The sequence below is a fragment of the Hemicordylus capensis genome, chromosome 4 (assembly GCF_027244095.1).
Source record: "Hemicordylus capensis ecotype Gifberg chromosome 4, rHemCap1.1.pri, whole genome shotgun sequence".
In the NCBI taxonomy this organism is placed as follows: Eukaryota; Metazoa; Chordata; class Lepidosauria; order Squamata; family Cordylidae; genus Hemicordylus; species Hemicordylus capensis.
In genome coordinates this window covers 316784873-316810817 of record NC_069660.1, presented here as the reverse complement: position 1 = coordinate 316810817, position 25945 = coordinate 316784873, and the positions used below count along the sequence as shown (strand labels likewise).

Here is a 25945-nt window from a genome sequence, read left to right as displayed (position 1 = left end):
ACAAGGGAGAAAGCCTTAAAATGCTTACCTCCCCTGCAGAGGATCCTTGTCTTCTGGCTGGGCAAGCAGATCACTCACCCAGACATTTACCGGCTGTTACCGGCAGCCGGGGGGTTGGGGGGCCGGGAGAGCATTATGGGGAGCCACCCGACCCAGGCCCAGAGGCTTTTTGTGTGGGGGTGCCACATGGCACTGACACATGATCAGTTAGTGATCATGTGTCATTAACACCCTTAACCGTGGCTAACAGCCAGGGCTTTCTCCAGAGTTGGCCACCATGCCACTGCCGGGAGCTGTGTGACTCCCAGCGGTTCTTGCACACAGGCAAAACCAGGCTGGGCTTCCTTAGCCCAGTTTTGCCTAGACACGTGAATTGCCCCATTGTGAGGCTATTCACACAACTGTAGAAAATTGGGCTAGCCTCTGCTCACCCGGTTTTCTACAATCGTGAGAACCACCAGGCTTGGCGGCGAGCCCGGTGATTCTTGAGCAGGTAACCTGCTCAAGTAGCCCGCCCCTTCAACTGGGTTTGCAGAGCGGCATGGCTCCGCGCCATGGTTACTCACGAGTATGCCTCCTGGCTCGGGGGTCTCCCCAGTATGCCCTGAGCGCTCGTGCAGGGCATACTGGAGCTTCTGGGGGCCACACGGCCCTCGAACTCCCCAGCCCCCATCGGCTCTGTCACAGAGCCAGCAGTCATGTGGGCGGCCAATCTGGCTGCCCAAGGCTCCTGCCCTCCCCGCTCACTCTTACAAACCAGGTCTCACTGTGTCTTATTTCCCCCTCAGTTGCGGAGGCATCCAATTGCTCCCCTTCCTCCTTCAGACTTCCTTTTAAATTGTGGGAGCCTTGTTAGTTCTCATCTACAGCAGGTGAAGTACTAAATTCATGAGCCCATACAGTACCAGCCTCCTGAAGTGGTACAGTCCCAGCACAGATTTACCACCTCATTTGCCGTTAGTGAGAACTAGGCTTTAGAATAGGGATATTTATGACAGTGAAAAGTCAGAAATACAGCTGTATCCCCCCCCCCAATGTTTTCTAATAATAATAAACTGACTGTAGGGCCCTCTTCTCTGCAACTTTGGTTGCAGAGTACTTTTTCACAGAGCGCATACTTAATCTATGGAATTGTCTGCCACAGGATGTGGTGATGGCCACTAGCTCGGATGACTTTAAAGGGGGCTTAGACACATTCATGAGAACAACAGCCCTGCTGGATCAGGCCCAAGGAGACCCATCTAGTCCAGCATCCTGTTTCACACAGTGGCCCACCAGATGCCACTGAAAGCCTACAGGCAGGAGTTGAGGGCATGCCTTCTCTCCTGCTGTTACTCCCCTGCAACTGGTACTCAGAAGCATCCTGCCTTTGAGGGTGCAGGTGACCTATAGTCCTCTGACTAGTAGCCATCTAGTTTCTAGATTCATGGAGGGCAAGTCTATCAATAGCTAGTTACTAGTCTGGTGGCTATAAGCCATCTCCAGCCTCAGAGACCAGTTGCAGGGGAGCAGCTGTAGGAAAGTGGATGTGCCCTCATCTCTGGTGTGTGGGCTTCTCAGAGGCATCTGATGGGCCACTGTGTGAAACAGGATGCTGGACTAGATACTAGATAGGCCTTGGGCCTGATCCAGCAGGGCTGTTCTTATGTTCTTATGGTTGCCACTACCACCAAGTTTATCCTCACATTCTTGTATAGATAAACAAACTTTGAACACATAGTTTTTGGGGAGAAATTCAATCTGAAAATTAGAAAGAGAAAGAAAGAAAGAAAGAAAGAAAGAAAGAAAGAAATTACTCACTAGTTTGAGGTGCCGTATCCCTTGGCTTTAGTGAATCCCACAGAGATGGCAACGACCAAGGCGGGCAAGCCTACATGGAGTACATCAAAAGAGAAACAGATAGTTTTAGGATTATTTGCAGCAGAGTCTTGAAGGAAAGCATGGGACTGTTTTCCTTGAGGCCACAGACCTCAGCTTCTCCCTCCACCCAGCACCTCTGGCCCGTCTAACCCTACTGGTTATCTGGACTGGAAGTAGTTCTCCAGGGTTTCAGGCAGAGAGGGATCGTTCCCATCATCACTTGCTCCCTGATCCTTTTAGCTGGCCGTATTATGGGTAGAAGCTGGAAACTTCTGCATACAGAGCTTGTGCTCTACCTCTGAGCTATGACTTTTCCAGACACAACACCCTATCCTCTGTTTCAGACTGTAATAATTAAAAAGAGGGATGTGATGGTGTGGGAATATTCTTGAAATTCTTTGTGGCTGTTCTGGGGATCTATGATGACCAGCATGATCTCTACACTGAGCTTCTTCACAGAATTTTGCTTCCCTGTTTTTTTAAAAAATGTTTCTGGTTTTTATAAACCAGTTTTGTACCACAGGACACTCTAAGCTGTGTTTAACAACATAAAAGATCTGCTATCTTCAGTCAACAAATAAATACATTAGGCTAACTTTCATACATAGGCCAACAAGCGCCAGTGCTCCAGATGATGTTCTGGTGCTGCAGACGAGTCCAAGATTAATGTAGCACTGATGCTCACAGAGGGATGAATTTTGAAAACCTCTCTGGAAGCCCTCTGTGTCGTGCAAAAATGTGTCTCAGAGGTCTGCACAACCCTCAGGGACATATTTTGAAGTGACACAGAAGGCTTCCAGAGAGGTTGGGGAAGGGGAGGTTGTTGAAATCTCCACCCCACTCCTTGTGTGAGTGCCGGTGCTGCGGCAGTTGATTGCGTCTGCAGCACCACCATGTTTCACAGGCACTTCGTTAGTTAGGATGTCGGCCATAGACATCAAAGTCTGCCAGGGCCATCCCCTATACATGATATTATAGATTTGTATAATGCTACTCTATGAATCGTCACCTTAAGTGGTGCAGCGGGGAAATGACTGACTAACAAGCAGAAGGTTGCTGGTTCGAATCCCCCCTGGTACTATATTGGGCAGCAGTGATATAGCAAGATGCTGAAAGGCATCATCTTATACTGCGCAGGAGGAGGCAATGGTCAATCCCTCCTGTATTCTACCAAAGAAAACCACAGGGCTCTGTGGGCACCCGAGTCGAAATCGACTTGACAGCACACTTTACTACTTTGTTCACAAAGTGCTTTGCCATTGTTTTCTATTTTTATCCTTATAAATCCTGTGAGGAAGGTTAGGCAAAGGCCTAGCTCTCACAGAGGTGCTAAACCTGGGTCTCTGTTCTATTTCACATTGGAAGTGGAGTTTACCATAATGGGGAAAAAAATTCCTGTAATATCAAAAAAATGAGCATGGCAGGGGAAGGTTAGGTGAGCATTTCTCCCTGATATCTAGTTTCCTCTGTGGAGGGACTTCTTTTCTGTATGGAGCAGCATTCTTAGACCTAGCTGGGAATTAGCCGGATGTTTAGGAACTTAGGAAGCAGTCTTCTACCAATTTAGACCATTGGTCCATCTAGCTCAGCATTGTCTACACAGAGTGACAGCGGCTTCTCCAAGGTTGCAGGCAGGAGTCTCTTCCACAAGGACAACTTTCAGCTAAATTTGGAGGGGGTGCAAAGTTGAGCAAAACCAGCCCACTTTCCCCACCATCCCTGTGGCCTTCACTCCTGCTATCTGTTTCATACCACGGCATGGCTGTCTGCAGAAGCTGCCTTCCTTCCCCCAGAATGTCCTTCAGAACAACACAGCAGAATATTTGTCTCAACAAATATAACTGGTTAAGGATGTCATTCCACTGTTAAATGCTTTGTCCTTTATAGGTATATAGGATGATGTGGATTATGCAACTGGTTTCTGTGTGGAAGACTCTGGTTCAGTTCCTTCCTCCACCATGAACCTCACCGGATAATCTTGACCCAGTCATTGCCTGTTAGGCCTCTTTTGAGATGTGATGGAGCTGCAGATGTCATCAACTAACTTAGTAACTGACTCAGTACTGGCATTCATACAGGGCAGGGGGTGGTGGTAATTTCAACAGGCTCTTTCTTACTACAGAACAATGCCCTGTAAGCTGTGCCATGCTACTAGTAGTCAGCTTGTTCTCCTCAAAACTACTCTCACTCCTGAATAATCACTAAAACGGTCCCCATTTCACCACCTATCAACGAGCCGATGAAATGGGGGGAATTTTGTCTTCCCTTCCGCCTGCATCATGGAGAGGTTCAGCTGAGACAGAATTTTGTCACCTTGGGAAGAAAGAGTAGGCCCAAGAGGCAATAACTGGGCCAAGGTTACCCAGTGAGGTTCATGGCTGAGGAAGGAATTGAACCAGAGTCTTCCATGCAGGAATGCAAGGCATAATCCACATCATCCTAGATACCTAAAAAGGACGACACATTTAACAGTAGAATGGCATCCTCAAGCAGTTATATTTGCTCAGACAATACTTTCCCACTGTGCACATGATTAAAAAGGGTATGCCCAACCTGACATCTTTCATGGATGTTGCAAAATCTTCCTGGTATATCTACCAGTTAAATGCAGAGACCTTTATAACATGGGGGCAGGGTTCACTTCATCTGAACTGCTGCTCTACATGAGACTCAAATACTATTTTAAACTATAACTAGCTGACCTCACACAGAACATCAGTGTGGTATTTGGGGCTGGCGTTTCCCGCCTGGGCCGGTCCTCCCCCCCCTAACTGCCTTGGGTTTCTGGTCGGCTTTAAAGTCGGTCCGTCCCCTCCTGGGCCGTCTCCTCTTCCTGGCGGCCCAACCGCCTCCTCACCCCGCCACCACCTCACCACCGTAGCTGGGCCCAAAACTGCCACCACCTCGCCACCGCAGCCGGGCCTGCCACCACCTCGCCACCGCGGCTGGGGCCACTGTCTCCCCATCGCAGCTGCCATCGCCTCCCCATCACGTCTGGGCCTGCCACTTCCCTTGTGCGGCTCCTTCCCAATCAGGCCCCAATTTCTCCGTCCTTGCTCCCGTCTTTCCCGGGAACTCTCGCAGCATTCCGCCCCAGAGACACGCAACCCCTTTGTGGGCAGCGAAGAGAAATAATTACATAGATTTGGGTAGCATGTAGAACAGTGATTGGGAGGAACCTCCCCACGTGATAGAAGGATAAGTGGGAAGGACATGACATCCCCTGCTAACTGGGCAAAGAGGCACCTTTTACCGTGGTGATTCTCTTTATTTAGCAGGGGGAGAGTAAATGGCCCTATCCACCCCCAGCACAGTACTTCCAGTGACTGTTGCTGGTGTGTGTCTTAGGTTTCTTTTTAGAATGTGAGCCCTTTGGGGACAGGGAGCCATCTTATTTATTTGTTATATCTCTTTGTAAACCGCCCTGAGCTATTTTTGGAAGTGCGGTGTAGAAATAGAAATAACAACAACAACCTTAACACCATAGGGGTCACAGAAATCACTATCAGCCAGTTATAAAAAGCAGCTTTACTGGGAACAGCCTATATTCTGTGACGATATCTATAACAATTGACAATAAAATTCAGCCATCCCAGGTCCTTGGGAAGGACTCGATGTCTGGATAAAACAAACCAGTCAATAACACCTGTCTGACTGTGTAAACAAGAAATAATAATAATAATCCTTGAAAGAAGTCAGAATGGGTGCTCTCTCAGTGTGCCCCCACCCAATCTTGTAACAGTGGAAAGTGTTGTCTGAACCCGCCCACAGTTACTCTTTCTAATTTTCTTTAAATGCTTTGAGAAGGAATTTCTGAACCCTATGCCTACACACGTTTGGTCTATGAAGAGGGAATGGTCCCACTAATTCCTAGCCACCCATCCCCTCATGGTTGACTGTCACATCTGCCTCTTCACCTAAGGAAACCTCAAGAAGCTCTTTAGAACTATCCTCTTGTGGCAACGTGAAGCAACCAATCTCACTGCTAAAGATGGGCAAATCTCATTAAGAGTGAGGGGGATCACTTGCTGGCGGGGCTTAGCTTCCCGACGACAAAAGCCCTCATTACTGAGGCAATGAGCTTTGCGTCAGATTTGGAGAGAAGGTGTTAGGCAGGCTTGGTTGCTTGCTGCTGTCTTGATCAGTCCTTTGCAAGGAAAGTGCAGCCCTCAGCAATGGGGAAAGCATTAATGGTCACCCAGGGTGATCTGCCAGTTGGGAGGCATCAGGCATGGGGCTTTTTTTACGGAGGTAAGAAAAGGCCTTGTGCTTGAGATCAAAAAGTAATGCGAAGGCAACAGGATTAACTGGATACCTTTTGCCTCAAAATGAGGGATGCAGAAAGCGAGGAGAGCTGGTCTGGTGGTAGCAAGCAGGACTTGTCCCCTTAGCTAAGCAGGGTCCACCCTGGTTGCATATGAACGGGAGACCCAATATCTGAACATTGTAAGATATTCCCCTTAGGGGATGGAACCACTCTGGGAAGAGCAGCTAGCTTCCAAGTTCCCTCCCTGGCAACATCTCCAAGATAGGGCTGAGAGAGATTCCTGCCTGCAACCTTGGAGAAGCTGCTGCCAGTCTGTGAAGAAAATACTGAGCTAGGTAGACCAATAGTCTGACTGAGTATATGGCAGCATCCCTATGATTCAGAGGGAGAGCCAACTTGGGCAATTTCAGGCTTTCTCCCACCCCGCCCGAGAAAGACATTGAAAGGTTTGTCAGTGGATTACCTCTGGTCATCATCACCTGTCCTATCCCCTGCCCTCAAAGTTTCCTGCTACCACACGTGGCCTTTTCAGTCAATCAAGCTGAATTTATCATCCTTCCTCCAGATAATTCAAGGATTTAACATCCTTCCTCCAGATAATTCATATGGAGAATCCATATGACTCCCCTTGAAAAGCCACTTCTGTTTCAGGGAAACAAATTTCCCCCTAAGAGCCCAAACATCTGAATGCCAGCCATCCTAGCTGATATCCTGACTTGTGGTGCAATGACGACAGTAGTGCTAGCGCAAGAAAATGGCAGAGATGCACATTTTTGAAATGGTGTTATTGTGCGCTTGTGCCAAAGCTCCCTTTAAAGCACCCGAGGGGGTGTCACAGCTTGCACACCTGTTGTACCAGTGCAATCTGCTTGTGCTGGTGCAACGCTAGTCTGGAATGCAAGCCCCTTGCAAGGGTTATACAACCCTCTCCTGCACATGGCTAGCATGTCTATTGTGTTGATTATGTGTGCTCTGAATCAGGGATGGCCAGGAGTCCGACTGTGATCATGACTTACTGACAGAACCCGAGGTGATCTGTAGCAGACTGGCAAGGGTTTCTGACTCCAAATGGCTTAAAAATAGCAAGGGAATTTCAAGTAAGAAAACCTCTGCCACAGTGGAATGTCTGCTAACGGCTTCTCTCTTTGCAGCACTGTTTCTCACCTGAAATTATGAGCATTAATTGATTGCCTTCAACCTGGCCTTTGTGCAGCTCTACTGCCCAGTTTTATGATTTTCTGTTAGAATCCCCGGCTGACATTCCGAGCAGCGTTAGAAGTGCACAGTAGGAGCTGCAGCAATGGAAGAGTCTGGAGTGGATCTCAGACCAGTGTGCACATGGAGGAGAAGGGATATCAATTTCCACTGTGCTCTCCTCCCTCCTCACAAATATGTCCCCGAGGGCCCCACAGCCCTCAGGAACATATTCAGAAGTTTAAAAAGCACTTTCGGAGGGAGGGGAGAACAATTAAAATCACTCCCCCTCTGTCACAGACACAAGAACAGACACTTCCATGGATGTAGCTCCTTTTATGCACTTCCAACATTGCTCAGAATGTCAGTCCCTGATCAAGAGTAACTCAGAGGCAGATCCCAGGGATGTATTTGTGCACAGCACAGAGCACTTCTGGGGGAAGACGAGGCCATTGAAAATCAAATGACCACCTCATGAGCCCCTGTGATGCATTCGTCTGCATGCCATTAGCAGCACCAGCACTTTTGTGATTCAAGACATCAGCATACCAAACTCCTGAAGAGGGCCAAGGCTTTGCTGGGTACATGAGGATTGCTGTTTTGGGTATAAGGCATATAAAAGGGAAATAAGGGTTTATTATATCCGTATATCTCATTGGAATGGGAGTGGGATAAGCATACAAAACAAACACCTCTCCACTTCCCCCCAGCTGGATGAGTGTGGTGCCTCAGCAAATCTTGTGCAAAGGTTGTCCTCTTTTCTTGTGATAATGTGTTATCTGGGCTGATGTTCAGAATCCACTCTGCTGCCAGGCTTTAAAAGAGTATTAACTAATAATTGAATGAGGATTACACCAGGTAAGACTAAAAGCAAATAAATTAAAGTCACTCAAGTCAATAAACCTAAGCGATGGTAAACAGAGCATCCCTCAGGAGAGAAAACCGTTATGCACAGAGCCATTTCCCACACTAAGGAGGTGGCACCATTTCTATTTGCGGGGGTGGGGGTGGAAGGGGCACATTTTTCAGCATTCCCTCCACATCATCATCATCATGATCATCATCCCTTTCAGTACAGCATAAGCTAAAACATCAGGTTATTCTGAACTTTTGTCCTTGATGCTTCAATTTTCTCCATGCAGGGAATGCTTGATGTGGGGGCGCATTAAAAAATGTGAATAGTCAGTCACAACAAACCCAGTCAAGCTCATGGCCCGTCTATCTATCATCTCTTTCTGCTCAGCTTCTTTAATGGCTCTCAGTTAGGGATGTGCACGGAACCGGCTCCCTTCGAGCCGATGGTGGGGTGGGGGTGGCTTTATGGATGGGGGAGGGTGCACTTACTCCTCCCCCCAACATGCTCCCCCCTCCGGCGCTCTGTGTATAAATAGTTCAGTGGGGCAGCAGTGTACCTCCTTGTCGTCCCATTGTTTTTCTGAGTGGAAGAGAATGGAAGTGTTGTGCATGTGTCACGGGTGGGCACGCATACATCGCACGCTCAGCACTTCTGGCCACTTCCGGTTAGGAAAAGAACTATTTATATACAGAGCACTCGAGGGGGATGCTCAGCAGGTGGGGGAGTGCACCTTCCTCGTCCCCCCGTTCGAGCCGCTTCAAACACGGGGGATCTGAACCTGTTCGGTGTTCTGTGAATAGAACGCCGAACAGGTTCGTGCACATCCCTACTCTCAGTCTTGTTTGAAGCAGATGGACACTTTGGAGGGAACAACATTATTGGAGGGGCAACGTTTGAGGAAAACTCAAGCTGGGAGGGCATGTACTGGGAGTTCCTGAGCCACCAGTACAAGTATGGATCTTTTAAAAAAAGTAAATCAACACAAACCATTTTGAAAACTGAACTTACTTCCATTGATTGAGGACTGATGTAGGCACATTTTGACCCACATGCATGCTTTTGATGTGCAAAGGAGGAACTGTAGAAGTCTGGCCCAACCCCACAGCGGAATTCCTGGGAACAGCACCAGCAGAATCCCAAGGAGAACATTTCCCAGTAAGCTTCCTATTGAAAATGCTTTAATGCACCCAAAGCAAGCCAATATTCGGCACAGTCCCCCTACCGGCACCATGCAGAAGCGACCGTGTTCACCGTGCAGTGCGGGGCTCCTACAAGGGAAAGGGCATCCACTTGAGCCTCTGCGCCATCTTGGATAGCATGCACTGAGTGCTGGAGAGCGTAGCCCTCCCCAGGAGCTAGCGCTTAGCCCGCAGAGCTCTGAAGGGAGGGCTCCGTCTCTTTTAAAGGGCCCTCCCAGCACTGGGAACAGCACAGCCCTGTGCAGAGGACAGCTCAGCAGGCAACGGTTGCCACACTGAAGGTTTTGTGTTTTGTGGGGTTTTTTGGGCCACAGTGGTCCCCACATAAAGAATAGTGAAGATAACTGAAAACAGGGGTTTTCAAATGTGGGTTCCCAGATGATTTTAGACTTCAGTTCCCATCATCCACATCGTGGCTGAGGCTGATGGGAGTTGTAATCCCAAAAGATCTGGGGACCCACATTTGAGAACCCTGATTCACAACACGAATGCACACTGCTGGCCATCATCAGCCATCCTTTCCCCATCTTTTTTTGTTGTTTCTGAACACACCACTCTGCTTTGCGGAGTGGAGTTGGGTGGTTTCTATTGTCCCCTCAGCAGGCCTGGCCCCAAACGTCCTCCATTGAATCCTCTGGTACCTTGATGTGCAAAGGCTGAGACAGCTCCTTTTGAATTACCTGGAGAGTTCCACTCAAATCGACACCACCCCAGGGAAATCCCAGGGGTTAAAGGATTACCCACATCAGGCCAAGGAAGCAGCAGGAGGCATGGCAAAGCTCACATTCTTACTTGGCCATTACGGACAGTACACAGGAGAGGCTTGTCCTAACAAGTAAGTGTGTGTGTGTGTGTGTGTGTGTGTGTGTGTGTGTGTGTGTGTGTGCGCGCGCATGAAAAGGAGGCGCAGCTGCCTCTGCTTCCCAGAGCTGCATTTGCTCCCCTCTCTCCTGCCCCACACTGCCTGCACGTTGGCCATTCATCAGGGACTGCTGTGTGGTTAACCGTGCAGCTTGACGTGATGAACTTCCAGCCTGCAGGCCATGCAGGGCAGGAGAGAGAGGAGCAAATTGAGCTCTGGGAAGCAGAGGCAGCTGTGCCCCCTTTGCACCCCCCCCCCAATTATTAGGACGAGCCACTCCTGTCAGTACAGAAGAGTCCCCCTTACTGATTCTATGTCCATAGAAATGTATGCAAGATTCAGGTGGATGTAGGGGCAAAAAAACTCCCATTGCCTATGGTAAAGGTAAAGGTAAAGGTAAAGGTAAATAGTGCCATCGAGTCAGTGTCAACTCCTGGCACCCAAAGAGCCCTGTGGTTGTCTTTGGTAGAATACAGGAGGGGTTTGCCATTGCCTCCTCCCGTATAGTATGAGGTGATGCCTTTCAGCACCTTCCTATATCGCTGCTGCCTGATACAGTCTGGGAAACATCCCAGTTGGGATTCGAACCGGCAACCTCTGGCTTGCTAGTCAAATCATTTCCCTGCTGTGCCATTAAGTGACCCATGGTAGGTGTGGGGTTTTCCTTGGGGAAACAGTTCTGGCCCTGAATGGGATACTTCCTGTTTGGACACTACAACTCTCAGGCAGGATTGTTTCAAAATATAGGAAGGAAAACATACTTAGTGAGCCAGACCACAGATCCATGGATCCCACCACTGTTGAATTGGCAGCTGCTCCCTAAGGTCTAAGGGGAATTTTCCCCACAGCCCTACTCCCTCTGTTGGAAGTGCCAGGGATTAAAGCTGGGACCTTCTGCAGTAAAAGTTAGTGATGGATAAAGCCCATTAAGGCTAAACCCCACTAAGGCTCAAATTGGTGGTTGGAATTATTCCCCTCGCAGCTTAGGAAACAGTTCATGGTTTCCACCCCCAGTTCTGAAACTGTCCAGACCTTGTGGCCTCCCTAGTGATGTCCCTGGGAGCATAAGAAAGTCCAATCTAATCCCTCGCACAATGACCTGGAAAGTCTCCCTGCCAGCCTTTACACACCGCACTTATGTTTTCCAAGCTCCGCAGGCAACATGTCTCTCCCCTACTCTGCACTCTGATTCTTGGAGTCATCAGAGCTTGTCAGATGCCGGGGAGCCTGGGAACTGTAGTCTTTCCAGAGCTTCTGCTTTGGGGCAGTAGTGGTGGAAAGACTACCCACCTTCCTTTGCATCTGACACACTGTGAAGACTCTGTGCCCGGTGTCAGAGTTCAGGAGTGGAAGAGAAATGTCTCTTCATTCTCCTGCTGCCACTGCTGGATCCATGATAAAGGCAAATGGAAGAAGAAGGGCCTTGGGAGCAGTGAGCGTGTGGACTGCACTCAGAGAAAGCATCTCCGTTTCACAATTAACATAAGAACACAAGAACAGCCCTGCTGGATCAGGCCCAAGAAGGCCTATATAGTCTGGCATCCTGTTTCACACAGTGGCCCACCAGATGCCTCTGGGGAGCCCACAGGCCAGAGGTATGTGCACGCCCTCGCTCCTGCTGTGGATCCCCTGCAACTGGGATTGAGAGGCATCATGCCTCTGAGGCTAGAGATGGCCCACAGCCACCAGACTAGTAGCCACTGATAGACCTGTCCTCCATGAATCTCCCTAAGCCCCTTTTAAAGCCATCCATGCGGGTGGCCATCACCACATCCTATGGCAAGGGATTCCACAGATTAATTATGTGCTGTGTGAAAAAGTACTTCCTCTTGTCAGTCCTAAATTTTCCGACTTTCAGTTTCATGGGGTGACCCCTGGTTCTAGTGTTGTGCGAGAGGGAGAAGAATTTCTCTCCATCCACCCTCTCCACTCCCTGCATAACTGTATACACTTCGATCATGTCTCCCCTTAGTCGCCTCTTTTCCAAGGTAAAGAGCCCCAGGTGCTGTAGCCTGGCCTCCTAAGGAAGGTGCATATGCACTTTGAACATGCACAATACAAAGTGCATATGCTGCCACTGAGTTATGGTTTCTGCTGCCACAAAGACATGTCCTTAAACTGTGCCTGTAGACACTGGTCTGAGTATTCCAAGAAACAGATGGAAGATCTTGAAATACTCTATGTGTTTTATAGGGTGACTCAGTGGCCGACACCACTCCAAGCCAAAGTCCCACAAATGTCCTGTGCTTCCAAGGTTATGTGGAGAGCTGCAGGCCATGTAGGGAAAGCCCTGCTACAGCTCCTCCCACACCTGTATCAGGCAAAGCTGGTGTGAGGAGGAGCCCCAGTGTGGGATCCTGGCACATTGCCTGGAGCTACACACACTGATGGTGCAGTAAGGAATTGTACATGGTATACTTGGACTTCCTAAAAGCTTTTAACAAAGTTCCCCACCAAAGGTTCTTGAGCAAACTTAGCAGTCATGGGATAAGGGGACAGGTTCGTGTGTGGATTGGTAACTGCTTGAAGGGCAGGAAACAGAGGGTAGGGATAAATGGAGAGTTTTCACAATGGAGGGAAGTAAGAAGTGGGGTCCCCCAGGGATCTGTACTTGGACTGGTGCTTTTTAATTTATTCATAAATGATCTAGAAGTAGGGGTAAGCAGCAAGGTGGCCAAATTTGCAGATGATACTCTTTCGGGTAGAGAAATCCAAAATGGATTGCGAGGAGCTCCAAAAGGATCACTCCAAACTGAGGGAGTGGGCAACAAAATGGTAAATGCGGTTCAATGTAAGCAAGTGTAAAGTGATGCATATTGGGGTAAAAAACCCCAACTTTACATAAATGCTTATGGAATCTGAGCTGTCAGTGACTGTCCAGGAGAGAGATCTTGGGGTCGTGGTGGACAGCTCAATGAAAGTGTCAACTCAGTGAGTGGCGGCAGTTAAAAAGAAAAATTCCACGCCATCATTAGGAAGAGGATTGAAAATAAAGATGCTAATATTATAATGCCCTTATGCAAATCTAAGGTGCAGCCACATTTGGAGTACTGCATGCAGTTCTGGTGGTCACCATATCTTAAGAAGGACATTGTAGAACTGGAAAAGGTTCAGAAGAGGGCAACCAAGATGATCAGAGGCCTGGAGTACCTTCCCTGTGAGGCAAGGCTACAGCATCTGGGGTTTTTTTTTAGTTTGGAAAAGAGGCAAATACAGGGAGACATGATAGAGGTGTATAAAATTATGCATGGAATAGAGAGAGTGGACAGAGATAGATTTTTCTCCCTCTCACAACATTAGAGCCAGGGGTCATCCCATGAACCTGAGGGCCAGGAAATTTAGGACAGGCATAAGAAAGTACTTTTTCACACAGCGCATAATTAATCTATTAACCTCTGCCATGGGATGTTGTGATGTCCACTAGCTTGGATGGCGTTAAAAGGGGCTTAGACAAATTCATGGAGGACAGGTCTATCAATGGCTACTAGTCTGATGGCTATATTTAAGAGAGCATCTTCTTCACTACAAGCCCCACCACCCATTGAGGTCATCTGAGGAGGTCCATCTCCAGTTACCGCCAACTCGTTTGGTGGCTACACAGAGACGGGCCTTCTCGGTCGATGCCTTGGGATTGTGGAATGTGCTCCCTGCTGAGATACGATCCTCCTCATCTCTGGCAATTTTCAAAAAACACCTGAAAACTCATCTTTTCGCCCAAGCTTTCTCAGCTTCCTACATTTTTAGGTTTTAATTTTAACTTGTTTTATGCTATTGTTAACCGCCCAGAGATGAAAGTTTGGGGCGGTGTACAAATTAGATAGATAGATAGATAGATAGATAGATAGATAGATAGATAGATAGATAAGGCCACCTCAGAGGCAAGATGCCTCTAAATACCAGTTGTGGGGCAGGTGGACCAACAGTAGGAGAGAGGACATGCCGTTGCCTCTTGGCTGTGGTCTTCTCAGGGTATCTGGTGGCTAGGGCTGTGCACAGAAGTGGTTTGGCTGGTTTGGTTTGAATCCAGATCGGAGTTGAACCAACTCAACCATTGAACCTGGCTGAACCAGTTCAGGAGATATACTCGTGAAGGGAAATGTGTTGAGGATTCCCCTTTACAAGTACAGGGGGTGGGGGACCCTCACCCTCCCGGTGGCCCCAAGCAGTGCACTCCCCCCTCTTTTACAGAGCTGTCACCAAGCCAGTGGTTTGGTAAAATTGGGGGGAGCACACGGGGCCACTGGGAGGGTGAGCAGTGGTGAGTGGCAGCCGTGCTGGCCAGGTAAGCAGCTTACTTACTCACTCGCCACCCAACTCCTTATTGTGCCAAACCGCAGTTCGGTCTGCAATCAAACTGCTATACTGGCCCCAGTTCGAGGCGAACTGGTTCGGCATGGACTGTTCATGCATACCCCTACTGGTGGGCCACTGTGGGAAACAGGATGTTGGAATAGAAAGGCCTCGGGCCTGATCCAGCAAGGCTGTTCTTATGTCTCAGTATAGATTGATCTGGTTTGCCATTTGGACCCCACAGCTTGGCTCTGCTTCACACTGGAGTGGTTGCATGACCCACCCATGCTGTGGTGAAATTCATGAGCATCTCTTTTACTCTGGCAATGAACTGGTGCACAAGCTGAAGCTCACCCATTCAGACATTTGATATTAACACTTCCAGGAGAATGTTTTTTGTTGGTACCCGGAGATGTAAAACAGGCTGCTACATTCCCCATAGTTTGCTGTTCTTTTCAGAAAATAAGCCTTCACCCTGAGCTCCCCATGCTTGAGAAGATCAACTACAGTCATCGTAACCCACACACCAGGGGCGTAGCAAGGTTGTAGTGGGCCCAGAGACAAGATTTTAAAATGGGACCCCCTCACTGAAGCTCAGCTTATGAAGTAAAGAAATCTTAAATGAGGCTGAATAGTGGTAACAAAAAGCATAGTTATATATCTATATCTATATCTATATCTCCTATGTGCCACAATAGAACATTATCCTATTTTTTTTAAAGCTTTTGTAAATTGTGGGCGATGCAAGTCATTGAATGGTACTAGAGAAAGACATGCTGTTCTGGTAGCTCCAGGTCTTAACACTCACATCCATTTCGGAGGATGAATACAATTGAAGGAAGCCCAGGCGGGCATGCAGCTGGGGGAGTCAGTAATGTGACTTGCCTCTGGGGGCCCCCCAAGGCAGTGGGGCCCCAGACAACTGTCTCCCCTTGCCCTATGATAGTTACGCCCCTGCCACACACTGTACCAGATCATGCTCCTCTGCTGAAGTCCTTTTGTTATCTAAGTGTTAATGGATATGGAATGAATGCTCACACCATTCATTCCTTCATTTGGTTTATATACCACCCTTCCTAAAGTGGCCCATTTCAGTCTAAAACATCAAAATGAGATCCTGATTATGAATTCCACACCTCAAGATTGCAATATATATCTGAATACTTCTTAAGATTCAGAGTGGAGAAGCTCTAAATTTGTGTGATTTGTGTCAATCAGTTTTGATTTCAGTTAATACTCAACATTTGTTGCCCAGGGATGGAGCTGTAGCTCAGAGCATCTCCTTTGCATGCAAACGGCCACCCGTTCCATCCCTAGCAGCAGCTCTAGGTAGGGCTGAGAGAGACTCCTGCCTGAAACCTGGGAGAGCCCCTGCCAGACAGAATAGCCAATGGGCCAATGGTCTGACACAGTAGAAGGCAGCTTCCTATGTACGGATGTCTGCTATTTTTCTATTCTGCCCCAGCGCGAAGCAAGGGATCCTCACCCCATCCAAGACACAGGAAGCGTTTACGGATGATGCGGTTCCGTAGCCTGCCCGTCACAGCCATGTAAGATTGCCAAGCTTCTGTCAGCACCCAACAGAAGGAGGAGAGGAAGAAAAAGTGCAGGAAGGCTGCCACCAAGGTGCAGATCACCTGAAAAAGGAGAGCGAAAGGAATATGTGTAATAAGAAAGAGGAGCATGGCAAGGACACCCGGTTCAATTGGAAAACTGCAGAAGGCTCCTTGGGTTGTCTCTTCCTGAACCTCGGTTCCCAGTCTCACAGGCAGGGGTGTACTGGAGGGAGGGCACATAGGGACGGAGCGCTGGCACTTCTCGATGACTTCACTGGCTGTTGGGGTGGGCATGGCCATGGGGCTGTCATGGAGAGTGCCTTCTGCACTTCTGAATTTGCAACTACATCACTGCTCACAGCATACTACTGCACCAAAAGAAGGGCCAAACAATATCTTATGTTGGAGTTCTGTGGCAGGAACTTGCACCATTTTGTGGTGGCCATTTGGATAAGGAAGCTGGCCCAAAGGGAGCTGATCTGCTGTTGCTTCATGCTTCTGGTTCCCCTTCTGCCCCTCCTACGCTTTCCGAGTTGTGTGCAGGGGTGGAAAACCAGCAACAGAGAAGACTGGCAGAAGCTGAGGGCTCCTAAGTTTTAGTGGCTGCCGTTTGCAATGGAGACTTCTGAGCATGCTCACACAGCCTCTGCTGCTGGTGGGTGTTCTGAAAGCTGTGAATTCTCTGTCCTGAAGGAATAACAGAACTACAGTTCCCAGGGTTCCCTTTGGCAATCGAGGCCCAGAGCATGCTCAGAACCATTCACTGTGGACAGGGAACAGGGGGTGCCCTCGGTTTTCTCCAGCCTTCCCTGCTCCCAGCTCCCCTTCCCCTCTCTACACAATCTGGAAAATTGAGGAAAGCGTGGGAAGGAGGGGAGCGGGGGCACTGGCTGTAGGAAAGGCCAGCTGGGCTGATGCCAAGTTATTGTGAACAAAACCAAAACATGGTGGAGGCTCAACTCAGAAATGGTTTGAGATTTCCAGACTGGGGGAATTTGTATTTCAACCCCCATTTCTGAAACGTACTACCTTCATTTTGACAGACCTTAACTAACATTTGGTAAAACTTCCAGGGGGCAGATAAAATGATCTTGGTGTGGTATTTGGCCTGCAAGCTGCAAGCTAGACCAACCCTGGATTAGGATATAAGCACAAGATGTATCTGAAGCAGGTTTCACTTCAGGATTCCCAAATACTGATGGGTAAAGGGGTGATCCTTCTGTATACCATCTTCCCTGTGCAGATAAGAAAAAGGAAAAGGACAGCGAATGGGGCACCAGGTTTTGGAACATCCCCAGATGCACACTTCAGGGTGAACGGAAGGTACCTAGAATTCAGTAATGGAGTCTGCAACACCAATAGTGGATTGCAACATGGTTAATCTGGAGTATTTGCTTTCAAACTGATTCAATCTGGTGGGTGTAAATACCATTAAAGACACTTCCGCTCGAAAATACTGCTGCCTGTGACTACAGCCATAACTAGCCCCCTGGGATTCTACCCCATCAAGGCTCTTTTCCTTCTGCTTTCAGGAATGAAACCCTTTTTTGTCCTTTGATGCTGGCGGTAATGCTTGGCCAAGCATGATTTAATAATAATTTTTTAATGCTGCCAAGATACAGGAGAGCAGTGATTGCAGGCCCCGTTCCCTTTGTCTAATGTGACCGGCAGCCATAAATAGGCATCTTTTTATGTAGCACTTTCATCTTCAAAGGGACTCGCAAATGCAGAGAGGGATGCCATTCACTGGGTGTGCACAGGTGGAAAGCGGGGAAAGAAAGACATCACCGACACACAGACAAAGAGAAGTCAGCACCAACCAACCAATGCCCCCGCCCCCCAAGTTATGAAAGAGGATCCTGTGCCAACTAGCAATTGTTATTAAAACTACTGCTTGGGACCCCCATGACATTTATGGGGGTCAGGAGCAGAATGGGCCACACAGAGAAGGAAGAGGACAAGAAGGACAAAAGAGGACAAAAACATATTTTGATTCCTCCCCCAACTCCATATTGATTCTTTGCAGGGAGACAAATGAGGCAAGGGAATAGAGTTCCCATCATTTCCAAATCCCTCCTATTTCTGTCTACATTGAGTCTTCCCTGCAGCCCCACAGTATAGTTGTGGGGAAGGATTCTTTGCACCCATATTTTCATGGTTGTTTTAGAGGGCGCGGTCTTCTTTTGCATCATAAACAACCTTCAGGGAATGGCTTAGGGCTCAGAGACAGTTAACCGAGGAACACACTGGCTGACATTCAAAGCAAGGAAGTGACCTTGAAACCTCACAGATTGTCCCCAGTGCATCAGGGACATGGTAATCTTTACCACCTTCTCCTTCCCCAGGAAGCCCACATGAAAATATGTCCCTGAGGGTTAATCATGGTAAGTCATAGTGGCCAAAGGCCTTTGTGGCTGGGAATGATGGGAGTTGTAGTCCAACAATATCTGTGGACCCAAGTGTGAGAACCTATGCATGAAAGCCTGAAGGCTCTTTTTGTGCAGCATTTTCTCACTACACAGGAGCACCATAGAATGTCAAAGCCTAGTTGTATTGATTATTCTTCAATAGAGTTAAGTATATCTTCTGACTCACAACATTCTGCCCTGTCATCTGGCACACTTTTCACTGCAATCTTCCCGGTAGTTTCTGCCGTGTGATATTGGCAAAACCTTGCAATTCTCTCAAAAAAGTTTTGATTTACCACGTCAAAACCTAGTTACGTTCCCTAATCATTGTTGAAACTCAGCAAATCATCGGGACTTTTCTCTTTGACTATGTTTTGACATTTGCAAACTGAACATGCTGGGTTTTGACATCACACAATGAACACCATTTAATGTGAGTTACAGAAAAGGGAAAGTATCAATACATAATATTTCTCTATAATTTCATTTTGGTATGGCTAAATTTAGGTCTGCAATTGCTTTTTGGGGAAACTAAGAGTACTTTGGCATGGGTATGAATAAAAAGTAGAAATTGGGAAAAATAAAAGTTACTCTTTAAAGGTAATTGTGGCTTTCATTTAGTTGTCATTACCAAAAAGACAAGTATAAAACCGAGCAATTCCACTTGCTAAGTTTTTCTCTTGTCACAAAATGCATACATCTTTACGTATGCAATTGTAAAACCTAGTTAGTCTTTAAAGGTGTGTGTGGGGTGGGTGGGGTGGGGGTAATTTGGCCTCCAAATGAGTAAAGAATCAAATTCAGGTCTGAAGTATCAAACTCACCCATGCTAACTGGGCAAAGAGCACCTTTTTAACATGGTGATCCTCTTTATTTAGCAGGGGGAGAGTAACTGGCCCTATCCACCCCCAGCACAGTATCTCCAGTGACTCTTGCTGGTGTCTGTCTACGTTCCTTTTGAGACTGTGAGCCCTTTGGGGACAGGGAGCCATCTTGTTTATTTTATTTATTTATTATTTTATTTTTTACATTTATAGCCCGCTCCTCCTCCAAGGAGCCCAGAGTGGTGTACTACATACTTGAGTTTCTCCTCACAACAACCCTGTGAAGCAGGCTAGGCTGAGAGAGAAGTGACTGGCCCGGAGTCACCCAGCAAGTCTCAGGGCTGAATGGGGGATTTGAACTCGGGTCTCTCCGGTCCTAGTCCAGCACTCTAACCACTACACCACACTGGTTTATTTATTTGTCGTTTCTCTATGTAAACTGCTTTGGAACTTTTTGTTGAAAAGCGGTATATAAACATTTGTTGTTCTTGTTGTCATCTGCATTTTTGGATAGGAGGAGTGGTCTGTTTAAAAAAAAGTCAGTAAGCTTAACAAAGGAGTTTTGTAACAAAAATGGTATCACAAACTGAGCAAAAAGAAGCAAGAGGTTTCTCCATTGCACAGGAAGGTGCAAACATTAGTAAAACAGCCTACAAAATGAACGTTGACACAGTTGTGTCTACAATCCAGGAGCAGCTTACCCGGATGAGCCGGAGAGTTGACTCTGGTTCCTGGCAGCTCCAGTTGGGCCTCTCTCTCTCTACCGCATCACCCCACTCCAGTGTCACGGAGAGCTGTGCTGCCCGCAGGCTGGCCATCCACCAGGTAGAATTGTGTGGGCTGATTACTCATTGCCCAGGCCCTGCAGTTCTACCTGATGAATGGCCAGCCTGCAGGCAGCTTGGCTCTTGTGAATGCTGGGGTGGGGTGAAGTGGGGTGGGGAGCAGGAGAGAGACTCGACCGGAGTGGCCGCGAACCAGAGGCAGCTGTGCCTCGCTTGGTGCCCTCCCCGCCAGACTTCTTAGGAAGTGCTGCTCCTGCTGCACTTGGATCGAGACTGCTTCCTTGGCAGTGGCTGACATCCAGAGCATGCACCGCATGGGGCAGGCCTCTGCGCTAGCAGGAAACTGTTGCACTAGCTAGTTGTGCTCGGCCCAGAGCTTGCACTCCAGACTAGGTGTCGCACAAATGCCAAGGAACGAAACGTTGCGGGAAATGGCTCCTCTCGCCCCAGTTCTGGAATCCGTTCTCGAAGTTCTCTAGGCAAACCAGAATCCAGGAGGAGTGGGGTGCAGCACAGAGTGGGTTGGTTCAGATTACGGTTGCCAAGGAGGAGTGAGTGCAGGCCTATGCCTCCCATCTGCGCCATCCCTGCTCTAAAGAGTCACATGATGTGGGGAGGGCAGTACGCCCAAACCTTGCCTAATCTTAACGTACTATGGTGCAGCTAGGCATGGCTGGCCACTCCGCCCCCATGGGGGACTACTTGGAAAGGTGGGACAGGGAAAATATGTGGCCTGGGTGAAAATCTGAAAATCTGCTTCCTGAGTGCATTGGCCAAACCATTGGCAGTAACCATATTACCCGTCATAAGCATCATCCTACCTGTCTCATCCTCCCCATCTCATTCCACCCATTTCATCCTACCCGTCCATCTGTCCTGGGTGCATTGCCCAAATCTGAAAACCTGCTTCCTGGATGCATTGGCCACTTGACCCCTTTTATTAGAGAGGATGCTGAGCTGCAAGGACCTGCTGGTAGTTTGGGGGTGGGGGCGCAACTGGCCCTCTCCATCCCCAGCATAGCATCCCTCCAGTGAGGTTGACTTTAAGACTGTGAGTCCTTTGGGGACAGGGGGCGACTCTTTCTTTCTTTCTTTCTTTCTTTCTTTCTTTCTTTCTTTCTTTCTTAGTAAACCACTTTGGGAACTTTTTTAAAAAAGCAGTATATTGTATCCATCATATCTGGTATAGGAATTCTCAAGCAGTATACTATCCACCTCCATCTCCCAGAATCCCATGGCTGAATCAAACCATTTCCTCCAATATCCCATTTCCTAGCAGTGGCTAAACAGATGCCACCAGGAAGCTCAAAAGCAGGGTCTGAGAGTTTTCTCCTTTTCTTTATCTCCAGCAGCTGGTATTCAGAGATTTACTCCCTCTAAACTAGAAGATTCCACTTTAATGGCTGCTGTTATTGCTCTCCCCCTTGAACCATGCATCACACATGGAAGGACTTTATCCTGGTACGAAACGGTTTCACTAGCAAGTTGTGCTACATCCGGAGCTGGCATTCCTGACTAAATGTTGCGCAACTGCTGTATGCCTCAGTTCTTTCAGTGGGGATCTTTGCACAATGGCCCTGTTGCACAACTTTGCACAACTACCCCACAATGGTGCTAGTTCCACATGTTCCACATCCTTGCTCTGGATGCTGGACACTGTATCACCAGTCTGCCCATGGAAAGCAGTGCCATAGATGGGGGGAAGGAATTGCTATTGTTAGACCTCTTCTCCCTGACCTTATTCCATTCCTTTTTAAAGGCACCTAAACTAGCGGCCATCTCAACTTCTGGAACTCATTCCGTGATATTTACCTACCTAGGTAGTGAGTTTGGGTTAGGCATGCTTAATTAAGGTCAGAAATTGGCTCCAGGCCTGGTGGGTAGAAAAGGCAGGATGGGAAAGCAGAGCATTTATTAAATGGAACATTTTCCCCTGGCTCTCCTTGGTCAATCTGTCCTTTTGAATTTGAGAGATTAAAACCACTGAACCTCACCAACCAGTCCTGTTCTTGAGTGGTGCCAAGGGCCAATTAACTCCAGGCAGACACTCAAAAAGCATCACATCTGAAATCTGCTTTTCAATGTATGTATAAAATCTAAGGAGGCTCCCTGTATTCTCAAAAGAATAAGTGTGTCATTTGCTACTCAGCCATGCTTTCAACAACCAAGTAATTAGCAAAAGGAAGGCAAAAGGAATACACACTGGGATGTCCATATTCAGCTGTTAAATCTAACAAAGGGAGGGCCAAGTCCTACCTTATTCCGCGTCTGGGTTTGCCCAATCAAGATAAGAGCGTTGGAAGATATGATGGACAGGCAAAAGTTGATGAGGATGACAGAGCGTTCCGAGCGGATATATCTGTAGAGAGGGGTGGGGGGAACAGGTGGAGGAGGGGAGAGTCCGAAATTATTATCTTTTACGGAGGAGATCAAGGAAAAAGGTTAGCCATGACTGGTGAATGTGCAAAGAATGCGGAAGCACATCACTTAAAGATGTGTTTCATTGTAAGCAAAGGACAACATGCCTTACACCTGAGGCTCCTAAAATCAATGATGTCCAAGACACCCTGAAATTTCTGTGGATCTTCAGGACCATAGGGCATAAAAGTGAGAAAGCATGGAAATCAATGGACAGATTCCACTCCTCCCTGTCCTCTTCTCTTCCTTCTGCCCCCAAACCTCATATTCTGGGTAACATGACAACTGTTCAAATTAAAAAGAGTCCCTACCTAGCATTTGTTAACAGTTTGCATCTCTTTAGATCAATTTGACACTCCAAGAAAACTAATTAACGCCCAAGTGGCAAAATTATTAATTATTATTAATTATTATTATTCATTATTATTTGAAGGGAAAAAAGATTGCCAATACAGTGCTGACCTTTGGAACTCATTGCCACACAGTGAGGGCATTCACGTGACATGAGCTGCCTGGATTATCCCTTCCGCTCCTGGCTGCTCCAGACCTGTGGAGTTTGCCTTTTGTACTAGGCATTTAGGAGCTAACTAATGGCTCAGCAGGGAAATGACTTGACTAGCAAGCCAGATGTTGCCAGTTCAAATCCCCGCTGGTGTGTTTCCCAGCCTATGTTTCCCAGACTATGGGAAACATCTATATCGGGCAGCAGTGATATAGGAAGATGCTGAAAGGCACCCTCTCATACTGTGCGGGAGGAGGCCATGGTCAACCCCTCCTGTGTTCTACCAAAGACAACCACAGGGCTCTGTGGTCGCCAAGAGTCGATACCAACTTGATGGCACACTTTACCTTAACTAGGCATTTACCGCGGGTTTGTTCTACCTCAGCAGGCAATGGTCCGTGCTATCACCACCAGGCAGAAGGCTTCCCCCAGCCGCCACTATTTTTGGCAGTGAGCCGGGGAGAAGGGGTCACAAGATATGAACCATGGGTCTGCATCCTTCTCAGCTCCCCCCACCCCCTCCCGCCGGATGCCAGGAATCCTGCTCCAAGCAGGGCAGCCACACAAGAGGTCCCTGGCCCCTCCTGAGACATCCAGCTCCTTGAGCACACCTGCTTGCATCCTCTTGACTGAGGCACCCAAGTGGGCCTCTCTCGGGAGCTCCCTGCACAGCCATCCTAGCAGGAACAATGCCACTGCTGGTTGTGCCAGAGATGGAGCTTTCCTCACTCCGCAGTCTGGGACAGGTAAGCTGTCCAGGTCGCACCTGTCCATAACAAAATGTGTCCCGATCCGGCCTGATGATGCTGGCCCTACACAGGTACATAGGCAGCTGTCATATACCGAGTCAGACCATTGGTCCACCTAGCTCAGGACTGTCTACACAGACTGGCAGTGGCTTCTTCTCCAAGGCTGCAGCCAAGAGCCTCTCTCAGCCCTATCTGGGGATTCCAGGGAGGGAGTTTGGAACCTTCTACATGCAAGCATGCAGATGCGCTTCCCAGAGTGGCCCCATCACGTAAGGGGATCATCTTATAGGGGTCACATGCAGTCTCCCATTCAAATGCAAACCCTGCTTAGCAAAGGGGACAATTCATGCTTGCTACCACAAGACCAGCTCTCCCGGGCTAATCCTGGGCAGACCTGGGCAGACCAGAAAAAACCCTATCCCTAGACATCACCAACCTGCTGTCTGCCTGGCACTGCAAAAATAGGAAAGGGGCCGGATCCTAGTATTGGTGGTTCAGAATACCCACCAGCGGGTGGTCCAGATGGGCTTGGGCCGTTCACAAGTTGTGCAGTTCCACTCTGTTAGGAACCGCTAACGGACATGGACATAGAAGAGTTCGATTCACAGCAATTGAGGATTTCCACTTGAATCCTGACCTTTCCGCTGCAGCTCTGCCAATTGGCTCTACTGGAAGCATGCCTGAGTTTGCCCATGTCTGGATGTAGATCAATCAGTAGAAATGGGGTCAGCAGGTCAAGCTTCCCTCTGGCAATGAGCCTCGAGGAGGCTGCAGAGTGGCAAAGGCTACAAAACCCCAGATTAACCGGGAGAGACTCTCTCTCAATGGGCCAGCAGCCAGCGGATGCCGTGATCCAAGGCAGCGACAGATGTCTGTGCTGCTCACTGGAGTTTTTTCTGCCCTCCCTCCGTTTTATCCCTTGGAATTCCGAGAGGTTTTACACAAAGAGCTGAGCTGCTGATCACCGAGGGGGAGCTGCTACCAAGGTGTGATGTTTTAATCCGACTTCGCAGCTGTTTGGGTGAATGCTCATTTGGCTACCCAGTGGGAGGGAAACAGCCAACAGTCTGTCTGTTGGAGTGTCTTGCAGGCTGGGAGGAAGCCAAGAGGTGGGAGGCTGCAGCCTGACTCCGGAGTGGTGGAGGGTTGGGGAGCATTCACACAAACAGTGGCCATACAAACCCAAAGCAAAAGTGGGCTGCAGCTAATCATCCTCCTCATTATTTGTTAGCTGCCCCATAACAAATGGTTCTCGGGGTGGCTCACAGCACAACATGAAAACATCCAATAAAAACATAAAATACATCAAATCAAAACACAACAAAAACACAGCAATCTAAAATGATTTTAAAACTTGTTTAAAACCATGGTGAAGCCACACCTGGAGTACTGCATACAGTTCTGGTCACCACATCTAAAAAAGGACATTGTAGAAGTGGAAAAGGTGCAGAAGAGGGCAACCAAGATAATCAGAGGCCTGGAGCACCTTTTTTATGAGGCAAGGCTACAACACCTGGGGCTTTTTAGTTTAGAAAAAAAATGACTGCGGGGAGACATGATAGAAGTCTATAAAACCATGCATGGAATGGAGAAAGTGGAGAGAGAGAAATTCTTCTCCCTCTCACATAACACTAGAACCAAGGGTCATTCCATGAAATTGATTGCCAGGAAATTTAGGACCAGCAAATGGAACCTGGATGGCTTTAAGAGGGATTTTGGTAACTTTGTGGAGGAGAGGTCTATCAAGTCAGAGGGATATAGGCCACCTCCAGCCTCAAAGGCAGGATGCCTCTGAGTACCAGTTGCAGGGGAGTAACAGCAGGAGGGAGGGCAGGCCCTCAACTCCTGCCTGTAGGCTTCAAGTGGCATCTGGTGGGCCACTGTGTGAAACAGGATGCTGGACTAGATGGGCCTCCTTGGGCTTGATCCAGCAGAGCTTTTCTTATGTTCTTATGGGTTTTGTTTTTTAAATCAATTTTTAAAAGCCCGAGTGAACAGAAAGGTCTTCACCTGGCATCTAAAAGAACAAAGTGATGGCAACAGGAATGCCTCACTAGAGAGGTTGTTCCATAAATGGGGTGCAACCACTGAAAAGGCCCTTTCCCTAGTAAGCACCCGCCTCACCTCATTTGGCAGGGTCACCCAGAGCAGGGCCTCTGAAGAAGAGCTAAAGGT

At 48.2% G+C, this 25945-nt stretch overlaps 1 protein-coding gene across 15 annotated transcripts in view; it reads right to left on the bottom strand.

The window, feature by feature from the left end:
- The window catches only part of ADGRB1 (adhesion G protein-coupled receptor B1), a 464876-nt gene that overhangs the window by 75113 nt on the left and 363818 nt on the right, over positions 1-25945 (bottom strand). For all 15 annotated transcript variants that reach the window (XM_053246405.1, XM_053246412.1, XM_053246399.1 and 12 more), the window contains 3 exons: positions 22358-22460; positions 16015-16165; positions 1801-1870 (listed from right to left, as the gene is read on the bottom strand). In XM_053246405.1, coding sequence (XP_053102380.1) covers positions 1801-1870; positions 16015-16165; positions 22358-22460 — 324 coding nt within the window. The remainder of the gene's footprint in view (positions 1-1800; positions 1871-16014; positions 16166-22357; positions 22461-25945) is intronic.